This window comes from Moschus berezovskii, chromosome X (genome assembly GCF_049115385.1).
Source record: "Moschus berezovskii isolate FMDL1 chromosome X, NW_MosBer_1.0, whole genome shotgun sequence".
NCBI lineage: Eukaryota > Metazoa > Chordata > Mammalia > Artiodactyla > Moschidae > Moschus > Moschus berezovskii.
In genome coordinates, this window is record NC_142488.1 from 126,678,355 (window position 1) to 126,702,003 (window position 23,649).

Here is a 23,649-nt window from a genome sequence, read left to right on the forward strand (position 1 = left end):
AGGAAATGCTTCGTATAGGCTCAGCTAGAGGGGTAGAAAGTTAGCGAGGGGAGGGCACAAGATCGCCAAGCCCTGCTCGGACCAGTACCGATCTGCTCTAAAGCAGGCCAGGCAGCTCCGGCCAGCAAAACACACCTTTGCCCGGCCATAGCATCTTGCTGTGTCTCCGCCACCGATGGTCGAGAATTAAGGTGAGAGATGTGGGAACTTTGCGGGAGGCCGGAGGGATGGGAATTCAACTGAGAAGGAACTGGGGCTGGGGGAAGGTGGTGGTGGTAGGGGGGGCATCACATGCTTTGCTTAAGGAGATGCCTTCCGGTGCCTTTGGGGCTTTGTTCCAAGTGATCACTGTGACAACCTCTCAGACTCCCCATCCCAACCCCAGGGGTGCTGGGTACCATTTCTCAGAAGGGTGGTAAGCGTGTGCAGGTCGGCATCCTGGTAGAATGGAGGCCAAACTGTTGCTCTTGCTTTCCTCTTGGCCCAAAATATTTGGGCCGAAAACCAGGCAGTATTTCAATGCCTACTTGGTGTCTTAAATTTCTGAGCACTGGGGAATATTGTAATTACACTATCTGAACTGCACAGCTGGCAAAGCTTGGCCAAGGCCAAGGGTTTTGTCTGCAAGAGGCTTTCACTACAAAGCCAGGCACCAATACAGCAGCATCTTGGCCTTAAAGTCCTACCCTCAGTTCCAGCTTTGCGGCACCTCCTTCTAAGCCAGACCCACCCCACCAGTTCACTTCCTCAGGAAAGAGACCCTTCAAAGAGGGTTCATGTGGGGATGAAACCGCTCAAGTCACTCCAGAGGTTCAGTGAGATGTGATTCTGTAAAGAATTAAAACAGGTAACAGCTCACAGATTTGAATAGCCCTTGAATACAGACCCTCATCCCCTGAGGACAGCCAGGGAACTGCTCGTGAGCTGTGATCCAGAGATATACTCCAGGGCTTTCCTTTAGAGTATGTGTCCATGTGTTTGGCACAGAAAAGAGGGGCATGTGTAGGACTTGAGATTTATTGGGGATCTGCAGTTGTGTGAGGTCTGAGCTCCCCAGGTGAGGGGGATCTGCTCTATTTCTATGGAACTAGCCTGTGGTCTTTGCCCAGGGAGGCTAGGAGCGTGGTTCACGGCATTGATGTCTCAGGGGTCCAGCCAGCTGCTTCTCATGGCTTCAGGGAGACTTAGCAAGGAGAGGTGGCAGGCTGGGTCATACCTGAGCTACAGCACCAGCCACTGGCAAGAGGGTAAGAGGGCAAGACCCACAAAGGTGCTGGGTTGCCCTTGCAGATGAAGGCTTCCAGAAGACGCCCATGAGAACACACAGACAGACCGCCTGACGGCTTGACTGGGAGCCAGGGGACTGGATCAGGATGGGGGTCCCATGGAGGGGAAGGGACTGTTCGCCCCGACAGGTAGAAAGGGATGGTGAGAAAAGGCCAGACACCAAAGCCAGGGAGACTTGGGGTCAAACCTCAGCTCTGCCACCACCTAGCTGCATGACTTCGGCCCTTGATTTCCTCTTTCTCTAAGCCCAGATTTGCTCATCTTTAAAATGGGGATAATAGCACCTAGTCTGAGGGTTGTAAACATTGGAGAAAATATATTTGGAGCCTCTGAGACAGAATAGGTCTTCTGTGAACTGCAGCTTTAGCAAAAAGACTGCATCCATGCTTATCATTACTTGGTCATTCATAATACCATCGCTTTATTATTATTCATTTTATTTGCTATTTTTGGGAAATATATTTGATAGATAACATTGTGTAGATTTAACATGTACAACATGTTAATATGATAAATTTATATATTGTCATACAATTACCATCATGTCCATAATTAACACCTCTATCATGATGCATCATTACCCTTTCTTGTTATTGGTTCAAATAATTAAATTCTAGTCTTTTAGCAAGTTTGATGATTAGAATGCAGTATTGTCTAGATTCACTGCACTGTGTGGGCTTGTTCACTGCTTGTTGCACATTTATTCCCTTAAACAACATTGGTTCTTTCCCCCCCAGCTCCTGGGAACGACCATTTTATTCTGTAGTTTGGCTCTTTAAAATTCCACAGGTAAGTGAGATTATACTTTGACTTATGCCATAACGTGCTCATGGATTACACCTTTGTTTTATTGCTCGAACTCCCAAGTATCTGAAGATATCTTGTGCTTTTTCACTGAGGAATAATTTGCCTTCAGTGAAACTTGCAGATCTGAACTGCACAATTTGATGAGTTTTGACACATCTGCATCCATATGTAACCCTCACCCTCTTCAGGATGTAAGACATTTCCAGCACCCCTGTGAGTCCACTCTCACTCTTTTCCAAGCTCTACCTCAAGGCAACTGCTGTCCTGATTTTTATCACCATAGATTATTTGTGTCTGTTTCATGTAAGTGGAGTCATACAATATGCAGTCTTTGTGTCTGGCTTTTGTCACTCAGGTTAATGTTTTTGTGATTCATCTATGCTGTTGGGTGGATGTAGTTTGTGCCTTTTTATGGCTGAAGAACATTCCATTGTATGAAAATGTCACAGTTCGTTTATTTGTTCTCCTGGTGATGGACACTTGGGCTGTTTTCACTTTTATAAACAAAGCCACTATGAACACTCACGTAGAAGTCTTTGTGCATACATCTGTTTTCGTTTCTCTTGGTTACATGTGTCTAGAAGCTGGGTCTTATGGTAAGCGTACATTTAACTTTAGAAACACAGCTAGATGGTTTTTCAACGTGGTGGTTCCCATGTTTTTTGAAATAAGAATACAGTGGATTCATTTTTCTAGGGTGGTGCCTGGTGATGCTTAACGTGTCTATCACCCAGTGGGAAACAGATTGACATGCTCAATCAAAAGCTTCTAGAGACAACAGAATCCAGCTGTGACGGAGGCTAAGATTCTGAAAGGAGAACTTTTAAAGAAGGGTCCTCTGCTTACTCCCAGATTCCCTCCTAATGTTCCCATGATAATCGACTGACACTTCTGGCAGAAAAATAAAATAGGCTGCAGGATTCCTTTACCCCAACCTCTTCATTTTACCCTAGAGGAATCTGAAGGCCAGAGAGGCGCTGTGATTTCCCCAAAGGCACACACCCAGTCAAGGGCAAGTCCAGGTCCTCTGAGCCCTAATTGGTGTGATTTCCTTGCATTGTGCTTTCTCTGCACGAAATGGCATTTCAGCACTCAGCCATTGTTTACTTGGCGTTAGGTGCTAGAGATAAAGAAATGAATAAGAAATGGCCCCCATCCTCCTGGATCTCAGAGACTAGACCAGGAGACCGGCTATTCAACTCTAGTCATTTGCATTATATGCATCAGAATGACTAGATTCAAAATGTCTTTAGCCAGAACTCTGGGCAAGTTGGATTGGATGGCCAGAGGTGACGAAGCACCCAGACCTGTTATTTCCCTGGTAAAGGAAGGCCACTGCCTCTCTGCAGTTCCGTCTGCGTGCCTGGTCCCTGCCTGGGTGCAAAAAAGGACAACCTCTGCCCTCAAGGAGCTCACAGGTAGGACCCATTGAGGCTAAGTTGAAGGCAATTCAGCAGATGACTGTTGGCGCATATGCTCGATGTTGAGCTAGGTGGCAGGCACCGCTCTAGGCGCACAGGAAGCCTGGTGAACAGAGTGCTCTTTCCCAACAGAGTATCAGTGTGCAAAATGTTAGCTCCATTGAGTGTATCTGTCTGGGGATTCCCTGGCGGCCTGGTAATTAGGATTCTGGGCTTTCACTGCTATGGTTCGGGTTCAGTCCCTCACTGGGGAACTGAGATTCTGCAAGCCACTCGGTGCAGCCGAAAAAAAAAATAAAACAGAATATGGACCTGGATTTAAAGCTCTGACATTTTCTAAGTGATTCTGGGCAGAGTATGTCTGTCTGGAGGCCTTAGGACTGGTTGATTGTAATTGCTAATTCTAAGATGGGGTGGGGGTGGGTGCAGGACCCCATCCCACACGAATCACCATGTCAGGGAGAGCAGGAGAATTTGGTGTGTTTGGTGCTCCTGCACAGAAGTGGGCAAGGTAGAAATCAAGGTTTGCTAGGGAAACAAATTGTCAGTATCTACTGATTGCTTAGTCAAGGTCTACTGGAGTACTCATGCCCTTGTTCAGGGGAATCTAGTGGGAGGCAGACACTTCCCCAGCTGGCAAATTACTGCAGTCTTTGGCTTCAGTGTCCTTTTTCTCCCCCCTCCCCCCTTTTTTTTTATTTCCTGATGCTCTTCTAATCACGTTCCCAGACACTCTTTCACATTTATAAGAGAGGACCCCTTCAGCACTTTATCTTATTTCCTGAAGACTGCTCAGCAGCTGCGCAGCTCCTGGGAGCCCCAGTGAGAGAACCTGAACCTTAGGTGCAAACTGCTTGTCCTCAAGGAAGCCACTTCTGCCAACTTAGCCAAACCACTTGGAAAAAGAGTGCCAGTAATATTTTGCGTTTGCTCCGCAGCTCTCCCCTGAGTCACCATGGAAGACGTGACGAAGACCACCGTCCACACACAGAGCCCTATCAAAACTGAATGGAATTCCCGCTGTGTCCTTTTCACCTATTTCCAAGGGGACATTAGCAGTGTGGTGGATGAACACTTCTCCAGAGCTCTGGGCAATGTCAAGAGCCCCCAGGGACAGAACCCTTCCAGCCCGAGCGGAGATGTGCTGCTGAGGAATGGTGAGCATGTCGGGAGGGAGGGGCTGGAATTCCCTATCGGGCTATCATCAAAGGACAGTTCTGATGTTCTGAGATGTGTGTATATTTGCTAAAGGCACATCACGCTGTTTAGTGAGAAGCCACACCCCTTTCTCAGAAGTTTCGCTTGAAAATGGACACTGTTTATGGAATTCCGTAGTGGGCTAGTGGTTAAGACTCCATGCTTCCACTGCAGGGGGCACAGGTTCCATTCCTGGTTGGGGAACTAAGATTCCACAAGCCACATGGCGTGGGCAAAAAAAAATGGAAAAAAAGGACACTTGAATCAAATTAATATACCGATTTCATTGTGTCCTCAATTATGTTAAACACTGGGTTCACATTCAGTATGCGATGAGAGCACCATTATTATTATTATTATTACTACCTTGGTCTGACAGGGCAAGGACACCAAAGGACTTGGGCATATGTGTCCCCTGTAGAAATACCCAGCCTTCTCTCAGTTAATAGTGGGTGCTGTGGGGAGCTGCGGTGGGGCCAGAGGGAGGTGGATAAAATGAATGTCTATCCGCATCCCTCTCCCCGCCCTTAACAGCACTGGGGGTGTCTATTGCACACACTATTGGGTGATTTTTTTTTTTTAAAGCATTGTCTCATCTCAAAACACTTACTTCAAGACAGCTATGCCAAAAGGTGCCGAGCTTATGGGTTGAATGCCCTGGTCCCGTTGGAGGATGGACATGCCTCCCAGGAGGGGGCCTCTGCCTGTGGGTGAAGAGCTCACCAGTTTTCAGAAGCCATCACTCTTGACTGGCCAGACTCTGGGTCTGGATAGGGAATTGGTGTATTAGCCTCGTTAGCCTTTCAGAATTTGCTTCTCTCCTAGAAATAACTTTTCCAGTCAGGTGACATGGTTTTCTCAGAGACTCTTTGGAGTTCAGGAAACTTGTGGAAGGGGAGCATAGTAGGAGCAGGTACTAAAGCTAACGCTGGGGACCAGGGGCTGGGTGGAGAGCACGGAGGTGCTGTCTAAGGGTGTACTGAGTACTTCAGAGCAGCTGCAGGAATGGCTGCTCTTGAGTCGTTTGGGGAATTGATGCGTGGGTAAAAGCCCATCCATGTGATCAATGGGATTCAGAGGCTCTATCTGGCTCCTAGGAAGGGTCAGAACCCTAGGCTCTTCATGCATAGCTAAATCTTCCACTTTGGCTATTTGACTCTGAGTTAATTCTAAACATATTGCCTTGAGTATATGACCATCATTTGTCAGCACCAGCAATTTGTCATCCCTCATTTTCTCTCTCCTGCTTGCCTGGTAAACCCAACCCGAGATATAACCAATTCTTGGTTGCTTATTGTCCCATTTCTTGATTTCATTTCACAGCCAGACTCCTAAGAGGTGTCCCTGCATGCTCTTTCCTCTTCCTCTCCTGCTATCTCGGATCTGCTCCACTCAGGCTGTCATCCTCATCACTCTTTGAAACCGCTCTTATCCAGGCTCGTGGGAGACTTCCACTTTCCAGAGCAAATGGTCTTTCTCTGTCCTCATCTTAGCTGACTCATCAGCAGCATTTGCTGCAGTTGATTGCTCCCTCCTGTTGGAATAACCTCCTTCACTTGGATTCCATAATATCACACTCATGGTTTTCCACCTGTCTCCCTGCTTAGCCCTCCTTCTCAGTCTCCTTTGCTGAATGTCCTCTTCTCTTCAAGGCTGCATCTCTTAAACATTTGAGGGCCCTAGGACTTTGATCTCAATTTCTCTCTCTACATTCACGCCCTGGGGGATCTATTCTAGTCTCTTTGTCTTAAATACCATCTACATAAACACCACCTTTGTGCTGATGAAATATCGTATCTTTACCCAGACTGGATTTCAGACTTATCTACACAGCTGCCTAGTAGATATCTTCACTTCACATAGCTAATAGGAATCTAAACCAAACAGGTCCCAAGCTGAATTTTTTTTTAAGATTTTTTTTTTTTTTGATGTGGACCATTTTTAAAGTCTATTGAATTTGTTACAGTATTGCTTCTGTTTATGTTTTGGTTTTTTGACTGAGAAGCATGTGGGATCTGAGCTCCCCTTCCAGGGATCGAACCCGCACTCCCTGCACTGGAATGCCAAGTGTTAACCACCGGACCACCAGGGACGTCCCCCAAGCTGAACTCTTGATCTTCCCCTCACCCTGCTCTGTCCATAGTCTCACTAAATGGCAGGTGCATCCTTCCAATTAATTGCAGTCATCTTTAACTCCTCTCTTTATCTCATACCCCACATCCAACCCTTTGAACAACTCTGTAAGTTCTACCTTCAAAGTTTGTCTGAGCTCTGAACATGTCTCTCCACCTCCACTGCTGTCCCCTTAGTCTGAAGAGTCATCCTCTCCCCACTGGATTTTTGCCTCATCAGTCTCTCTGCTTCTACCGTTGCTCCCCTTCAGTCTGTTCTCAAAGTAGCAGTCAGAAAGTTGTACCATATCACTTCTCTGTTCGAAATCCTCCAGTAACTTCTCATCTTGAAAGTGAAAGTGAAGTCGCTTAGTCGTGTCCGACTCTTCGCGACCCCATGGACTGCAGCCCACCAGGCTCCTCCGTCCATGGGATTTTCCAGGCAGGAGTACTGGAGTGGGGTGCCATCGCCTTCTCCGTCTTACTTGGAATCAAATCCAAGGTCTTTCAGGGGGCCCTCACTTGCCTGAGCCCCTATCACCTTTCTGATCTCACTATCCTCCCACCTCCCTCGCCCCAGCATAGCCTCCTTGCTCTCTCTAGCCTGTGACAGGTACAGTACTGCCTCAGGCCTTTTGCACTTCCTCTCTCCCCTCTTCCTGAAATGCTCTTTCCCAGGTAACTGCAAGACTTCCCCTTCATTGAAATCTGTTAGAATGTCATCTTTCAGACAGGCCTTCCTGAACAATCTATTTAAAACATGGAAGTCCCCACCCTGTCACTGTCTTTCCCTGTTTTATTTCTCTTAGCATGCGTCACCATGGGGCATGTTGTGCATTTTACGGGTTTCTTATCTCCTCCTACCCCCTAGACTCTGTCGGTCTGTTAAGTGCTGTTTTCCAAGTACCACCCTAATGTCCGACACATGGAAGGTACTCAATAAATATTTAGTGAATGAATGAAATTGTGATTTGGATCACAGGGTGCTGATGTCTGTCATTGATGGGGTTACTGGAGAGACAGTATCATTTGGTATATGGCTTTAGACCCCGGCGCCCTGGGGCGGGGTCAGCTTTACTGTTGTTTAACCATGTGACCTCAGGGCGCATCACTTCATCTCTCTGGGCCTCTGTTTCCTCATCTGTAAAACTGAGTATCATTGAACTAAAGGAGGATGAGTGAGATTACTCATGTCAAGTGGCACATAGTAAGTGCCATGTAGGTGGCAGTTAATTTTTGTGGTGTGTGAAGGCTCAAGGCAGGTTTTCTGAATGTCTACAGTGGGTGTGAGGGCCCGCCTTCAAACCATCAGGATTGCAAGGCAGCAGGACCCTCCCTCAGCCTCCAAGTTGTCCACTGGCTTCTGCTGGGTGGTCGCTGCCCTGTTTCTTAACTCTGCTGACTTTGCTTTGTATTCTATGTAGCCCCTGCCCACCAAGGGAGCTTGGATGTGGTCTTGTATCTGGCCCAAGATAGCCTTCTCTGGCCAAACAGAGGCGGCTTTCTTCTCTACCTACCTTCTGTGTTGTCGCGTTTTCCGTGTGATAGTCTCACAGATCCCCTGACTGTGAAGAGATCTCCCTCGCAGCATGTGTTGTGAGCTAGGCCGGTGTTTGTCCAGCTGACTGAACAAATGAAGGATAAAGCCTCTTTTCTTCAAGGCCTGTCTTATCACAGTTAGGAGTCAAATTTCTCATAAGCTCTGTTGCCTCCGGGGAGGGTCCCCTGAAAGAAGAAGTGTCCCCAGTGGTTCTCACTGGAGGTGTTCTATGAACTGCACTCAGCTTCGAAAATGGTGGGAAATCCATAAAGCGGCTCTTCATCACCGACACTTAGCATCCTCTCAGCTCCTACAGGCCTGCCCCAGGCTGCCTGGCCTCAGCGAGGCCCCAGCTAAGCTGAGAACAGGCTCCCATTCATGGGCTCCCATGGTGGGCTCACCCACATTTTAAGGGTGCTCTGACAGGCCCATGTGGCTAGGAAATGCCATTGAATTTCCTGACTGCTTTTTTCAAATCCAAGTTGTTTTTTTAATTTCCTTAGGTATAATTTATACTGGCCCTACTTGTAGAAAAGAAAACACATGCTGAAAGTATCTGAATTATTTCCCTTTTAAAAGGACATTGGCGATTTCAGAGTAGGTAACTTGGAGAAGCTTCATAAATTACCATTTCTGGGGGCTTGTCTTGGTGCACAACCCACCCTGTATTCTTCCTTTCCCAGCCATGAGCCGGGCCCCAGGGATGGCTCCCTTCACTTAAGGGCTGCTGAGAGAAGGTATTCGTACAGCCTGAGCCCTTCGAGGTCTTTTATAGCCAGTCTCCTTCTCTCCTCCAGAATCCAGTGGGGGTGAGGAAGAAATGCTGGGTTTCTTTCTCTCTTTTATATTTATTTTTTCAATTTAAAAAATTGAAGTATAGTTGATTTACAGTGTTGAGTTAGTTTCAGGTGTACAGCAAAATGATTCAGTTATATGTAAGTATATAATACGTATCTATTCTTTTTCAGATTCTTTTCCCTTCCAGATTCTTCCAAGATAGTGAATATAGTTCCCTGTGAGAGTGTATCTGTTAATCCCAAACTCATAATTTATATTCCCTCTTTCCCCTTTGGTAACCATAAGTTTACTTTCTGTGTCTGTGAGTCTGTGTTTTATAAATAAGTTCTTTTTAGGTTCCACATATAAGCAATATCAATGATATTTGTCTTTCTCTGTCTGGCTTGCTTCACTCAGTAGGACAGTCTCTAGGTCATCCACACTGTTGCCCATTAGCACTCTCACTAATAATGTTTCTAATGGCAAACATTTATTGAGTGCTTCCTATGTTCCAGGCCCTTTCCCAGGGGCTGGCACATGAATTATCTTAGTGAATCTTCACAGTAATCTTTTGGTTAACTCTCACCATGCTCATTTCCTGATAAGGAAACTGAAACTCAGAGAATCAAGTGACTTGTTCAAGGTCCCACAACTCATAAGGGGCAGCTGTTCACAACCAGATCATTCGATTCTAAATACTGAGCTCTTACTGGGCTTTCCAGGTGGCTCAGTGGGAAAGAATCCACCTGCTAATGCAGGAGATCTGGGTTAGGAAGATCCCTTGGAGGGGGAAAATCAACCCACTCCAGTATTCTTACTTGGAAAATCCCATGAACAGGGGAGCCTGGCAAGCTGCATACAGCCCATGGGGTGGCAAAAAAAGTTGGACATAATTGAACACGCATGCACAGGGCTCTTAGCCATTTTCAAAATACAAGCACATGTTCTGTATTTCATCTCCATTTTTAGTTGGGAAAGGGAAGCTGGCTAATCAGCAAAGGGCCTAGACAGGTGGTTGTGAAGGAGGGGATGAGACTGAGTAGGAAACTCTCCCCCCACACACACTGGGTGCCCTGAAACACAGCTGTCCCCCACAAGCTGTCTCTCTGTCTCTAGTGTTAGTTCAACCTCAGCTAATACAAATAATATTTTCTTTGTTTCTGGAGTGAATAAATCAGAGACAAATGCCACCAGCCAAAATGGCAGAGAGGGGAGTGTCTGTGTGTGCACATTGATCAGGCCAAAGTTGGGAACTTCATGGGCAAGATATGTGTGTGTGTTTTCAGAGGGTTGTCAGCTTCAACTTCATCATAAAGCAGCATTTATATTACAGGTGGAGTCAGAGGGGACAAAGAAGGAAGGAAGGAAAGATAGATGGGAGGCAGCCAGGCAATTATGCACTGGTCTTTCACAGCTGTGACTCAGGTTCACTGAGTCGAGTGGGTTCTTAAGTCTTTACTTTAAAACTAATTTTTTCAGGGGAAAAAAAAAAGCAAAGCTAACTTTTTCTAATCACAAAGATACTGTGTTAAGTTTTGAAACTTTACAAAACACAGAGAAGCATTCAGGACGCAAAACCACATGCACATCCTGACGCCCATACTAAGTTTTACAACCTAACATCACTTGGCTTTTTAACGGGTAATAAACCATATATATCTTTACTGCCATTTCATGTTCTACTAAGACATCATTTTATGCCTCAAGAGTATCCTTTTTTATAGGTGTTTCAAATCTGTTAAAATTTTTGGACATTTAGATTGTTGCCAATCTTTCACTGTATGTAAATATCACATTGAATATCCTTGCAGCTCAACTTTTGCATGCATCATTGATTATATTCTTAAAATATATTGTTGTGGGTAGAATGACTACATCAAAAAGTCCACTGAGTTTTAGGGTTTTGATATCTGCTGATAAATTGCTGCCAGAAATGTTATGCCCGTTATGCTCATCTGCCACCTTTCCAGCTGCAGGAGTGGGTGCATTCTCAAGATAATAGGAGGCAGAGCCGACCAAGCGTGAAGCTGAGACTCAGCCAGCTCTCCACCTGCTAGTTCTGTGGCCTTAGGCGAGTTACATTAACCACTTTGAGTCTCTATTTTCTCATCTGGATGGCTGTGAAGCTCACCTGAGATGCATCCAGAATGCTAGACAAAGAGCCTGGCCAATAGTAAGTGCTTAGTAAACAAAAGCTCCTCTAGATTTACAGTCTTTCCTGCCCACCTTTGATGGATTATTTCTGGGAATTGACACACGGAGCAAAGGCTTCTGAAATCTCCCTTAATTTTTATTTATTTGCCTGCACCAGGTCTTAGTTGACACACAGATCTTCAATCTTTGTTGCAGCAGGCATGATCTTTAGTTGTGGCATGTGGGATCTAGTTCCCTGACCAGATGGAACCCTGGACCCCTGCATTGGAAACATGGGTCTTAGCCACTGGACCACCAGGGAAGTCCTGGAAATCTCTCTTTTATAGCCAGTATCTACTCCATCCTCCATATCAGTCCTGAAGCACTGCTGCTTCCCAGACTCCTTGGCTCTGGCCTTTCCTCCCCTCCCTTCTGTGATGACTGAGGGCAGAGAGACTCCTCAGACCCCCTGCGTTACCACTTGGCTTTTTCCTGGTTGATCCTGTAGAGTGTTGCAAGCCAGGAGAGAAACCCGTGAATGTGAGCCTACACTGTGTTTCTAAACCAAAATAATAATTAATAATATTAACCACAGCAGCAGCTCTCACTTCTTGAGTGCCTATAACGTCCTGGGCACCATGCTAAACCTTTTACATGGATTGTCCCCTTCCATCCATGGGAGGGGATGTGCTCGGTGTCATTGACTGTTAAGGGGGAGCCTCTCTGAGGGGTTGATATTGAAGTTGGTGTGTCCAGAAGCCAGCCTGGAACAGGGTGTCAGGGCCACCATGCAAGGACAGAGTGTAGGGAGGATCCTCCGGGGTAGAAACAAACTCCTTGATGCCTAGAGGTACTTTCTAGAGGGTTCTGGGGCTCTCAGAAGCATCTATGGGTGGGCATGGGTGATGTCTCTGGGTTTGCTTAACAGGTTGGAGAGTAGCTTGACATTTTCATCCGAAAGGGATAGGGAGGAAATGGGGACTTGTGCTCTCTGAACAGGACCTGGTCTTAGAACCAGGGGCTTCATGAATGCTAGAGGCATGGATGGAACTAAGAGGCAGGGGCTAGATGCTCAGAGCAGGAGTCCAGGGGTTGGAAGACTTTTGTATTCCTACTGAAAGAAAGATCCAGCCTGGGGGAGAGGGGAGGAGCAAAATAGGGGAAGGGGATTAAGAAGTACAAACTACTATGGACAGAAGTTACAAAGATGTAATGTATAGCTCAGGGACTACAGTTAATATTTTAGAATAACTAAATGGAGTATAAGCTCTAAAAATATTGAGTTACTCTGTTGTATACCTGAAACTAAAACAATATTGTAAGCCAATTATATTTCTATTTTAAAAATGACTAAAGCTGCATCCACTTTAAGACATCATAATATATGGGGTGGTTAATATTTCGTAAACACTGCCTAGTATGGACTCACATCTGAAGGAAAAAAAAGAATATGAAAAACCTAACCTTCCCTAAATGTCCCCAAAGTGTTCCTTGCTTGCTCTCCATTCATTAATGTAGGCTGGGGTTTGAGAAGGCAGTGGAGTCTTGCCTGGGGCTCTAAGAGGGGAGACTCGGGTAAGGAAGTGTCGCCAGGGCCACTTATTTGCACTGGCCACTATGAGCCAGTCCAGTGGTTCCCTGACTAGATGGGTGTGGTTACTGGAGCAGTTTGTCCAAGAAGCCTGAGAAAGAGGCCACCAAAATCCAGGGTGTCCACTCCATGGGACACCGCACCCAAGCCTGCCCTGGAAAGCTGACTCTTCTGGGCCCCCAAGGCCTACAGTGGGGTTGCTGTGAATTCAGGATTGGGACTCTGTCTTCCAGCGTGCTCCCATCCAAACTGCGCTCTGGTGCACTAAGTGACCAAGTGGGACCTTGGACAGGCACATCCACCCACTCCCCTTAACCTTTCAGTCAGACGATTCTGGAAGGGAAGCGGTTAAAGGAAATATTCAAAACACGCTGGGGCCCTGCCTTCCACATTTCCAGCCTTCCAAACCTTGGTACTATGTATGAGATCTGGAAGGCCAGTTCAGATGGAAACTGCCCAGTTGTCAGAAGCTAGACATTGTTTCTCATTTGTGCTTAGGACATGCAGTACCCTCATTCGATATGAAGCAGGAGCAGTGATTAGCCTAGGTCAGCTTAATCACTCTGTGCTACACAGCGGCCCTGAATTGCTACGATCCCACACAGATAACTGCCTCTAATTGCTGCTATCCGGCGGATAGCAGTTTTCAAAAGTAGCAGTCATCCTCAGGAACAAATCTTGCTAATTGTTTCATTGCCCTTGATCTCATTAAAAGAAGCCAGCCGTTGCTCATCGCTCATGAACAATATGAAAAATTAAGCAGAATATCTGTACTATGTAGGTTAGGGCTTGTTTCGCCCTTACCATCTATATTACGTGAAAAGCTGTGCTGGTGGGCGAGACACTCCAGCATCATTGGGCAGACCTATCAGAAAAGATCCAGGCAGACTGAACATTCAGGAACGCTGAGTGGGAAGGAACGCTGGGTACGAGGAAGGGAAGGGGCCAAACAGCCTCGCCAGCCCTCCAGTCTCCCTTTGTCTCCACACCCACGCCCCCTTCATTATCTTGGATAGATGAGAACCTCCAGGCTTTAAGCACCATCTGCCAGGGCTCTCTGCCGCCTCCTCTCTTGCTTGAGTGGGTGTTGAAAATGGGGAAAACATCCATCCATGTCAAGCTGCCCAAGACTCTGAGAACTCCAATTCAGCCGCTGTTAGAGGCACAATTTGAATAGTGTCTCTGAGACCAAATAGACTTCATCCCTATTAGCTCATCCACAAGAATTTTACAGGAAGAACCTGAATCACCGCTTGACCTTGAACATTTTGCTTTTATAGGAAGAAGTCCAAGCAACTGAGCTTCCCTGGTGGCTCAGATGGTAAAAAATCAGCTTGCAATGTGGGAAACCTGGGTCCGATTCCTGGGTTGGGAGGATCCCCTGGAGGAGGGCATGGCAACCCACTCCAGGATTCTTGCCTGGAGAATCCCCATGGATAGAGGAGCCTGGTGGGCTATAGGCCACAGGGTCACAAAGAGTCAGACATGACAGCACACGAAACAACCACTTTCCTACCCATCACTGACCCCCTCCAGCTCCGATCTCTACTTGACTAATCTGCTTTGCTAACTTGGTCCAGTCTCTTAACATCCCCATGGCCCAGACCATTCTTAAAAATGAAATTTCAACCCCAGACTTGTATGATACCGGCAACCAGTGTTTGGAATAAACTGAAGAGGAAAGGCTTCACAAAACTTTATGAAGGGTTCTTCTCTTCAGTGTATTCAAAACACCAGCTATAAAATAAAAGTCAAACAATGGCAACAAACAACACAAATCACCTTTAATCAAGTAATTCTACTTCTAGAAAAGTTTCCTTGGGGGGCTAGTCGGACAAGTATGTAGAGATGTATATATGAAGATGCTTATCCCAATGTTGTTAACTGAAAAAGTGGAATAACTGAGCTGCCCAAGTATTGTGTTTGTTAGTCATGTTACTGCCTTCTGATGGCATACCATGCAGTGATTTGAAAAGCTGGTGTTGGTTCTATTTGTTGCTATAGTAGGATGTTTGTGATATTTTAATAACATGACAGCAACTGGAAAAACAATGTGTACATATATAGAAACATCCTAGGAAGAAATACACGTAAAGATAGACACTGATAGTCTCTGGATATAATGCTTAGAGTGATTTTTTTAACCTTCTCTACATTTTTCACATTAAAAAATACATTATATTAACCATACATAGTAGGTGTGTGCATGCTCAGTCGCTCAGTCATGTCTGACTCTTTGCAACCCTTTGGAGTGTAAGTCCATGGCATTTTTCAGGCAAGAATACTGGAGTGGGTTGCCATTTCCTCCTTCACGGGACTTCCCAACCCAGAGATCTATCAAACTGGCATCTCCTGAGTCTCCTGCATTGACAGATGGATTCTTTACAACTGAGCCACCTGGGAAGCCCCTGTGTTAACTATAAAAAAAGCTAATTCCATTTTGAAAGCAATAAACAAACCTGTCTTCTAAATCTTTCCTTCCCAGATAGTGACATGCCTCCAAATCAGTGGCGTTTCTCTGCTCCGTGGACAAAGCCACAGCCGGAAGTATCTTTTGCAAATGGCGCCGCCAGCTGCAGCTTGAATGGATCTAGTCTCATGCCTGTGGATCAGTACCCACTGTCCCTGACCGGGGGCCCCTCTGTTCAGCCTGGCGAGCTGTGGCATTTTTCCTCCCTCACCAGCCCCAGCTTCCCAGAACCTGGCTACCCTCATGCTTTTTCCACTGGGCACTTGGTTCCAGAGCCCCAGCCTGAGGGGAAATATGAGCCCCTCCTAAGTCTCCTCCAGCCAGAGAGATGCCTAACCCATCCTCAGGAATCTGCCTCGTGGGAGGATGGCAACTCTGCCCAGATGGCCGGAAGCACGGGATTGCTCTTCAACCTGCCTCCCAGCTCAGCCCACTGTAAGGAAATGCCTCCAAGTCCTGTTGGAGGGTTGCTTCTGTTTTGTTGTGGTAGATAGTGAGTTGGCATGAGATGGGATGGGAAGACTAATTGCTGCCTCTCCAGCTGTGGGGCTTTCTGAGGGACAAAACATCTAGGCTGTATCGATAATCACTATTTAATGACTAAAGCGTTGTATAGATAGCGAGCCAGCTCTACTTGGCCCAGAATATTCACCCTGGTCTGCTGACTCGGACATAGCCTAGAAAAATGATGGGCTGCTGCCTAAAATCTTAGGGTCTTGCATTCACTTCACTGTGAACTGCCAGATAACCCATGTGTAAAACAGAACTCAGTGGTACACCTACAGGCTCAAAACTATCCTCCAAACAGGTTGGCAACTTGTAATAATGCCAGACTCCTGGGTAGAAACAAGGGCCGTCTATACCGACCATCTGCTCCACACATTAAAATTGAAAGCGACAGTGGAGGCCGCCCCCTTGCTGCCTGGAGACCGTCATGGTGCCTGACTGTCTGGGGCTTTTGCTCCCTGACCCCTACTCCTCCCCCAAGCGAAAACCTCCTTAACGCTCATTCACTGTTTTATTCCATTTACTCACTCACCCGACATATTTAATTAGCACCTACTAGATGCAAAATACCCATCGAGAAACAAGACTCCCTTCTTTGTAAAAGGATGGGAAAGAATTGGGCTGAAGTATACTTTGACCAAAAAAACTAGCGACTCTCCTACAAGATTTGCCCTTCACATGAAATATTGGTAATAATAGATGTTTCATAGTTTCTTGGGGCTGAGTCTCCATCTTTGGCTTTCTGCACCTTGGATGAGTTTTCTTTTACAGCTCCCTGGTCTGTGCCTGAAAGAAATTGCCAGAAGCTGCTTTTACTTCCGAACTAAGTATATTTATGTTACACCGAGGCCTAAAGTCAGATGCTGTGTTCCATCCTAATGTCAAAAACAAATTTCCTGTTAAAATACCGTTCCATCATTTGCAGAGTTTGATTAGCAATGTACTTAAAGAGTAAATCATAAAAATGTCAAGCTTGGGAAACCTATGAGAATTCCCACCCTTGTACTCTTTTTAAAAAATCTGTTCCTGCTGGATTCAGAGGGGAAAACGAGGCCAACTGTGTGTATATGCTTGTGCGCACACACAGCGGAACCTGTCTCGATGGATGGTTAGAACACAGCCCAAATCATCGCGTCCCATGCAGTTCAAATCAAATTTAGCAAAGATTTAGCAAGCATCTAGTATATGCCAGGCACATCATGGCAAAGCCACAATGCAGGCATTATCATAGTCCCAAAAGTTCTAAATGCATTCTCAAACAAATGTTTATCACCAAAGTCTCAACAGTTGCCAACTCTTTACACTCTCCAACTAATGCTGATATCCACTGGATGAATCAGTGGCTGACAGTCCAGGATCTGTTGAGGAAGTCAGCAACCCTTGATCAGAAACACTGCCCATAATATGGGAACAAACCCCCAAGGGCATACAAAACAGAAGTGTCTCTGGTTTTATAGCATCTGATAAAACATGTCAGATGTCAAAATTGAGGAGCACATGATTTGGGATTCCTGGGGGGGGGCTACGATGCACTTTCTAACCCAGTCCCTGATTTCATTCCCAATCATATTTTCTTTCCTAGTTAAGAAAATCTATTTCCCCCCTGATGGTGGACCTGCTGGTGCCAGCTTTGCAGTTGAAAGTGAGTGTCTGCTTCTGTCTTTGATATCTTGTCTCTGCATCCTGAGAACAAATTCAGCAGAAAAACCAGGATCTCCAGCAACTCAAATGACTCTCATTTCTGTTATTTAGTGTTTTTACCCTTAGAATTGGTTACCTTTAAGTCTCAGAGAGTCCATAGACTTTGTATCTTGTAAAATGTTTTGCCCATTTTCTAATTTGGCTGTAAAAGCAATTCTATTAAGTTCTTTTATCTGAGCTGGATTTAGTGAGGTAACCAAGGTGATGCAGGAAAATGAACAAATTCATGAAGGTTAGCCTGCTCTTTCCCAGATGTTCAGTTTTCAGCCTAGAACATAGGGCCACCCCAGGACTCTGCAGTCAGAAAATGCCACCTGATACCAAAGGCTAGGACTCTGGGCTCCACATTCAATTTGAAAGTGGTGTCAGTAAGAACCGCCCGATGAGGATAATCTCTGGTTTGACGTGAGGACCTTTATGACTCAGGTTTGAATCCACCTTCATTAGTTACTAGCTTCAGGAACTTGAACCACATTTCTTCACCTCTCCATACCTCAGTAGCTTTATTTATAAAAGGAGGATTAAAATAATGCCCACCTCATCAGATTTCTGATGAGGATTAATTTACATATATGTATTGATATGTAAATTCTAATGGAAATGACTCTAGTAAGTCAGCACACGGTAAGGCAGCAAAAAGTGCCTTTAGGGAGGGCATCCGTGTGCCTTCAGCTGTTCTCACTCTGTGTGTCTGAGAGGCATCAAGGGAAGAGCTGCCACCACAGCCTCGGATCTCTGGCACTTTACAGTTTGGTGTGGAGTGGGGGTGAGCGAAATATATAGACCTCCCTAAAATGTCCACTCCTTGAGGGCCAAAACTTTGAGGGGTGTACTAACCCATCCTGGCACCTGTGGCAGGTCAGAACATATGTTTCTAATGAATGAGTGAGCAGATGCCGAAAACAATAAAAGAACATCAAAAAAGGAAATGGTAAAAATCTATCTGCCGATAGAGTATAAATTAAATTTTTTTGATGCCGTTGTGTGAAACAAGCAAGTCATAAATCACACTCCGTGAGGAATTGGTTGTGCCCAAGTGACGAGATAGATTTAGGGCTGATCCAAGAGCCTTAGCACAGTTTCATTAGGCTTCTTGGAAGTCTTCCTGAAGGGGTGAGCTCTGCTCACCTTCTAATGTATGAAATCAGGATTATCAAGTCTCCTAAGTACTTGTTAAGAGCTTTTACATTTACAAAATTGTAAGCCTTAGAATTACCAAAAGCCTGATGCTTTCAATTGCTCATAGGACCAAATTAACAGCAACACCATGTATCGGTGGTGGCTATGAGCTCAGTCCCCACAATGACCTTGTGATTCATGTATGAGGACATCTTAGGTGCCTTACATGAGGCATGCAGTAAACAGAGGCTGAATGAGTGAAGAAATGAATATACCCATTTTATAGATGAGTAAACTGAGTCTCAAACAGGTGAAAGGACTTGACTTAAGATCATACAGTAAGTGGCAGGGCTACAATTATTTCTCTGCTCTCACAGTGTCATAATCATCAACATCATAAATTACATTAAACATAAGTCATCAAAAACAATTCTAACTTAAATCAAGTGTACAGCAGTGAAGACTAGCAACTGGTATGACTGCTTCACTGTATATGGGCTCACTGTCCATCTGTGGGCCAGGACAGTATCCTGAGTAAGATGAGGGGGTGCAGAAACTTGGAAAGCATGCAAAGGAGCAGTATTACCCTGAGAAAGGGCCATGTGGAGAATAGTTGACAGGAAGTGTGGAATGGGTACCTGGCTATGCCAACAGCCCCCTGTTGGCTATTCTGCCACTGTGGCTCTGGGAAGAGGGAGGCAACAGGACATGGAGAGTGGGAAGGGGGTGACTTCCTAGGTGAAAAAAGGACCAGGAACACCCCTCAAAACCCACATTCTTAAGAGAGCACAGTGCCCATTTCCCCATCTTGCCTGATGCTGAAAACCAGAGGGGAGCTTGTGAAATGCCCAGATTCTGCGCCATCACTTCCTGGTTGAGTAGTTTTGGTGTGGAACTCAGTAGCCTCTTTATATGTCTGAGTCTTGATATATTTTTATATTAACCTGATTTGGGAATTTTGTTTTGTTTTGGCTATGCCAAATGGCTTGTGGGATCTTAATTCCCCAACCAGGGATTGAACCTGGGCCCTTGCAGTGAAAACGCTGAGTCCTAACCATGGGTCCTCCAGGGATTTCCCATATATTGACCTGATTTTGAAGTGAGCTAGATGAAACTGTCAGGAAGGATTTTGGTAGTCTGAAAGATTTCCTCTGTTAGGCCCCAGATAAATATTTGTTGAAGGAAATATGCCCCTCCAATATGGTCTAGTCTTCTCGAGTGGGTACCACACACCCACATGAGGCAGAGACCATGTGGAGAGAAGAGCAATCTGCTGGAAGCATAGTTGGAGGGACCTCTCTGGAGGGACTCCCCAAAACTGGTGCCAAAATATTCAGTGAATTTGATTTTTTTAATCTGCAGAAATAGACAGTGGTTCATTGTACATTCCTTCAATGTCTACAGAAAATATTGCCAGACATGGTGCACTTATATATATATATATATATTAGTGTATAAAACTCTCTTGGTCCCTGCTCTCACAGTTATTAGTCTAGTGGGGAAGGTAGACTCCACCAAAAAAAAAAAAAAAGGACAAAATAAAATGTTTGCAAGTTATGGTAAGTCTGAAGGAAACATACCAAGTGTTGAAACAGAGCAAGACAGAGGTCAGCTTTGGATAAAGGGGGTCAAGGGTGGCTTCTGTGATGAAGTGATGTGTGAGCAGGGACCCAAATGGACTGAGGGATGCCTGGAGCTTTAGGAAGAGCTGGGATGGAGATGGGGGAGGCTGCCCTGCCCAGACCAGAAGTGAGTGAGGAATGGGAGAATCATGAGTGTGGGCAGAGTGAGCCCCAAAAGATCAACTGGGGCCGGGAGACACAGCACCTTCTGGATCATGGTGGGAGGTTGATTTTCTCTTCTAAGTGACTCAGTGAGGTATGGCAGGGTTTGAAGTGTGATCCAGTTTGCATTTAACAAGGCCACAGAGCTATTGTGCAGAGGATGCATTGGAGAAAGAACTAGTTAGGAGGCCAGAAGCACAAGATCGTGGCCCGAATCAGATGGCAGTCATGGACGTTGGATGAAGTGAATGTCTTTGAGATCTGTTAATATGCGGGCTGTTTAGGTTTTCATTTGCCTGCATGAGCAACTCTGTGGATACTGGTACATGTGTGGAAATGAGGCAGATTGTAGAACACAACTCTGCCTTGGCCACATTCACTCTAGGTGATGATAAAACATGCAAGCGGATGGCCCCCTCCAACAGTTGTATGTAAGTGTGGAGTTCAGAAGCGGGGGAGCGCCTGAGTAAAGTTTTGAGATTGTTTGGTATGAAAACGACACTGCAAGCCACTGAATGGTCACCCAGGCAGAGAAAAGGGCAGAGGACAGAGTCCTGGAGTGTGCCAATATTTAGAAGTTGGGGGACATGAGAAGCGAGCAGACGATACAGAGAAGGAGCAGTCCCTGGGTGGGAGAAGAGCCGGAGAGTGTGGTGTTACAGGAACTCAAAGAGGAGAAAGTTTCCAAACAGAGAGTGATCACCTGTGTCAAAGGCTTCTGAGAGATCAAATAAGAGAAGGCCAGAGAAATTTCTATTGGATGTGGCATCAGAGATTTTTGATAATGTAGTTAAGAGCTGCTGCTGCTGCGTCACTTCAGTCGTGTCCGACTCTGTGACCCCATAAACGGAAGCCCACCAGGCTCCCCCATCCCTGGGATTCTCCAGGCAAGAATACTGGAGTGGGTTGCCATTTCCTTCTCCAATGTGTGAAAGTGAAAGTGAAGTCGCTCAGTTGTGTCTGACCCTTAGCGACCCCATGGACTGCAGCCTACCAGGCTCCTCCATCCATGGGATTTTCTAGGCAAGAGTACTGGAGTGGCCTGCCATTGCCTTCTCCGAGTTAAGAGCAGTTTTCCTTAATAGCATGTGGATGAAAGCTGGATGGGGTGGGTTGAAAAGGGAATGGCAGCTGAGAAAGTGGAGATAGTAAATGGCAACAGCTTCTTGGAGAAGCTTAGCATTGAGGGAGGTGAATAAAAGTAAGGTAGTAGCTAGAGAGATTAGTGGGGTGGAGAGGGTCTTTTATTTATTTATTTTTTAAAGAAGGCAAATATTAGAGCCTATACAGAAAAGTAATTAGCCTCCAAAAAATAACTCAGGTGACCAGAAAGAAAAAATATAAACGTAGAGCCTATACAGAGATGAAGAGATGGATGACAAGAGGATGACAATAACTTCATGGCAGGAGACAATTGCAAGGATGTGGGGGAGCATTGGCATTTGCTAGGAGGAGGGGACATTCTACCATTGAAAGCAGACAAAAGATGGGGGATAACGACACTGATGCCACTAGATTTGCGGGCTTGTTTGTGGGGAGTTGGAAACATACTAATCAAATGATTTTGAATCAGCTATAAAGGCTGACATCATGAGTTTAAGTGAAACAGCTGGCTGACTTGTGTGATTTTTTTTTCACCAGGGCTGTGGGGTTAATGTTACACACAGAGAAGCCAAACTCTGGCTCATCTAGGGTTGAGATTTTGACAAGTGAGCATGATGAATGAGGGACCATAGCACGGGATCATGGTAGCTAAGCTGCTCAAAGAAGGAAATGGAGGCAGATGGAAGGTGCCAGGTAGTAGAGGTTGATGGATTGAAGGATGAGATTATGTAAAAATGTGGTGATAAGACTGCTTAAGCCAATGACATTGGGAGATGGTAGTTTGAAATTGAGATGGTTGGGGTGCCACCTGTGTATGTGATGACAAGGTCTAGTGTGTGACCATGGCGAATGGCTGACTGAGGCACCACGAACCAAAGGTCATTAGAAGGTGCAGAGAATGGCAAGAACCACAGAAATGAGGTAAAATAAGAACCCATAGCTCGCTGCACCATGGGTGCTGTTTTTATCCTCATTCACAGATGCGAACATGGAGTTTTAGGGAGGTTAAGTAACTTTTAGGGTTTTAGGGAGTTTTAGGGAGTTAAGTTTTAGGGAGGTAAGTGCCAGGGTCAGTTTTCTGTCCTTGGTCTTACCCAGTGAGCTAGCTGCAGTGTGAGCACACAATAATTCCACTCTACTCCGTATAAGGACACTACCTCTTTAATAAATATTACTGAGCCTGTCTGTTCCAGATACTGTTCTAAGGGCTTTACATGTGTTTAACTCATGTAGGCGGTAGGTATCATTAGTATTCCCATTTACCAGATGAGGAAAGGAGGGCTCAGATAAGCTAGATAACTTGCCTGAGGTCACACAGCTAGGAGTGGTGAGGTCAAGATTCAAACCTGGGTTCCTTTGGCACCAAGCCAGCTGCTACCTCATCAAGCTTATTCTATTTTTCAGGAAGCCAGTCTCCAGAGAGAAGAAGAGATCTGTTCTTTTACTGAACACGGGTTTAAAGAAGAGAATTCCTTTTTCCGAACCTCCTTCTGGTTTTCTACTGTGAATCCAGAGGGTCTGGAGACATCACCGTCCTTTTCTCTTGTTGCCACCAAAGAGCACTGGGTTCAAAGCAAGTTTCTGTTCTCCCTGAAATTCTATACTTTATCTTGGCACCTATGCCCCGCAGCATGTTTTGTTTTTTTTAAACTTGTTAAGTGAATCTCGAGCATATAAGCTGGTTAAAAGAGCTGTTTAGTGGTGGGGAGCAAACCCGTAGATTGTTCCCAATAAAATGACAAATTTCACCCTCTGTGTTCACTGCCCTCCTACTTAGCAATTGGCCAACTTACCCTCCATCAGCACACTTGCCCACGCCAACACTGACCACGTGGTACCCAATGGGGTTGTCCTACTCTTCCAACTGAATAGAGAGATTCCAGAAACAGTCTGACACTTTCTAGCCTTAACCAGATGATGCCCAGCTTCCCTGTTAATGGCATTGGCAAGACCCACAGAGAGTGGCTGGGAGGCAGGACATTTCCTGCATCCTTGAAGTTTGAATGGAAGCTGAAGAGGTCTCAGGCTAGCCCTGATGAGTGAGATACTGTCACTTGGAAAATTTGATCACTCAATTCCAAAAAACTGATTCTAATCACT

At 45.6% G+C, this 23,649-nt stretch overlaps 1 protein-coding gene across 1 annotated transcript; it reads left to right on the plus strand.

Annotated features, from left to right (window-relative positions):
* Positions 1–77: 77 nt before the first annotated feature.
* Positions 78–23,225, plus strand: VGLL1 (vestigial like family member 1). Its single transcript, XM_055393843.2, has 5 exons — positions 78–191; positions 4,454–4,672; positions 15,350–15,769; positions 17,424–17,483; positions 22,954–23,225. Exons 2-5 carry the CDS (start codon positions 4,471–4,473, stop codon positions 22,995–22,997), a joined length of 726 nt encoding a protein of 241 aa, XP_055249818.1. The 5' UTR covers positions 78–191; positions 4,454–4,470; the 3' UTR covers positions 22,998–23,225.
* The last annotated feature ends 424 nt before the right edge of the window (positions 23,226–23,649 follow it).

Excerpts from the sequence above, each read along its gene's own strand:
- VGLL1 (XM_055393843.2), top strand. The coding sequence starts at position 4,471 with ATGGAAGACGTGACGAAGACCACCGTCCACACACAGAGCCCTATCAAA. Across the intron at positions 4,673-15,349 it reads AGATGTGCTGCTGAGGAATG|ATAGTGACATGCCTCCAAAT; the intron begins GTGAGCATGTCG and ends TTTCCTTCCCAG. Across the intron at positions 17,484-22,953 it reads TGCCAGCTTTGCAGTTGAAA|GAAGCCAGTCTCCAGAGAGA; the intron begins GTGAGTGTCTGC and ends TCTATTTTTCAG.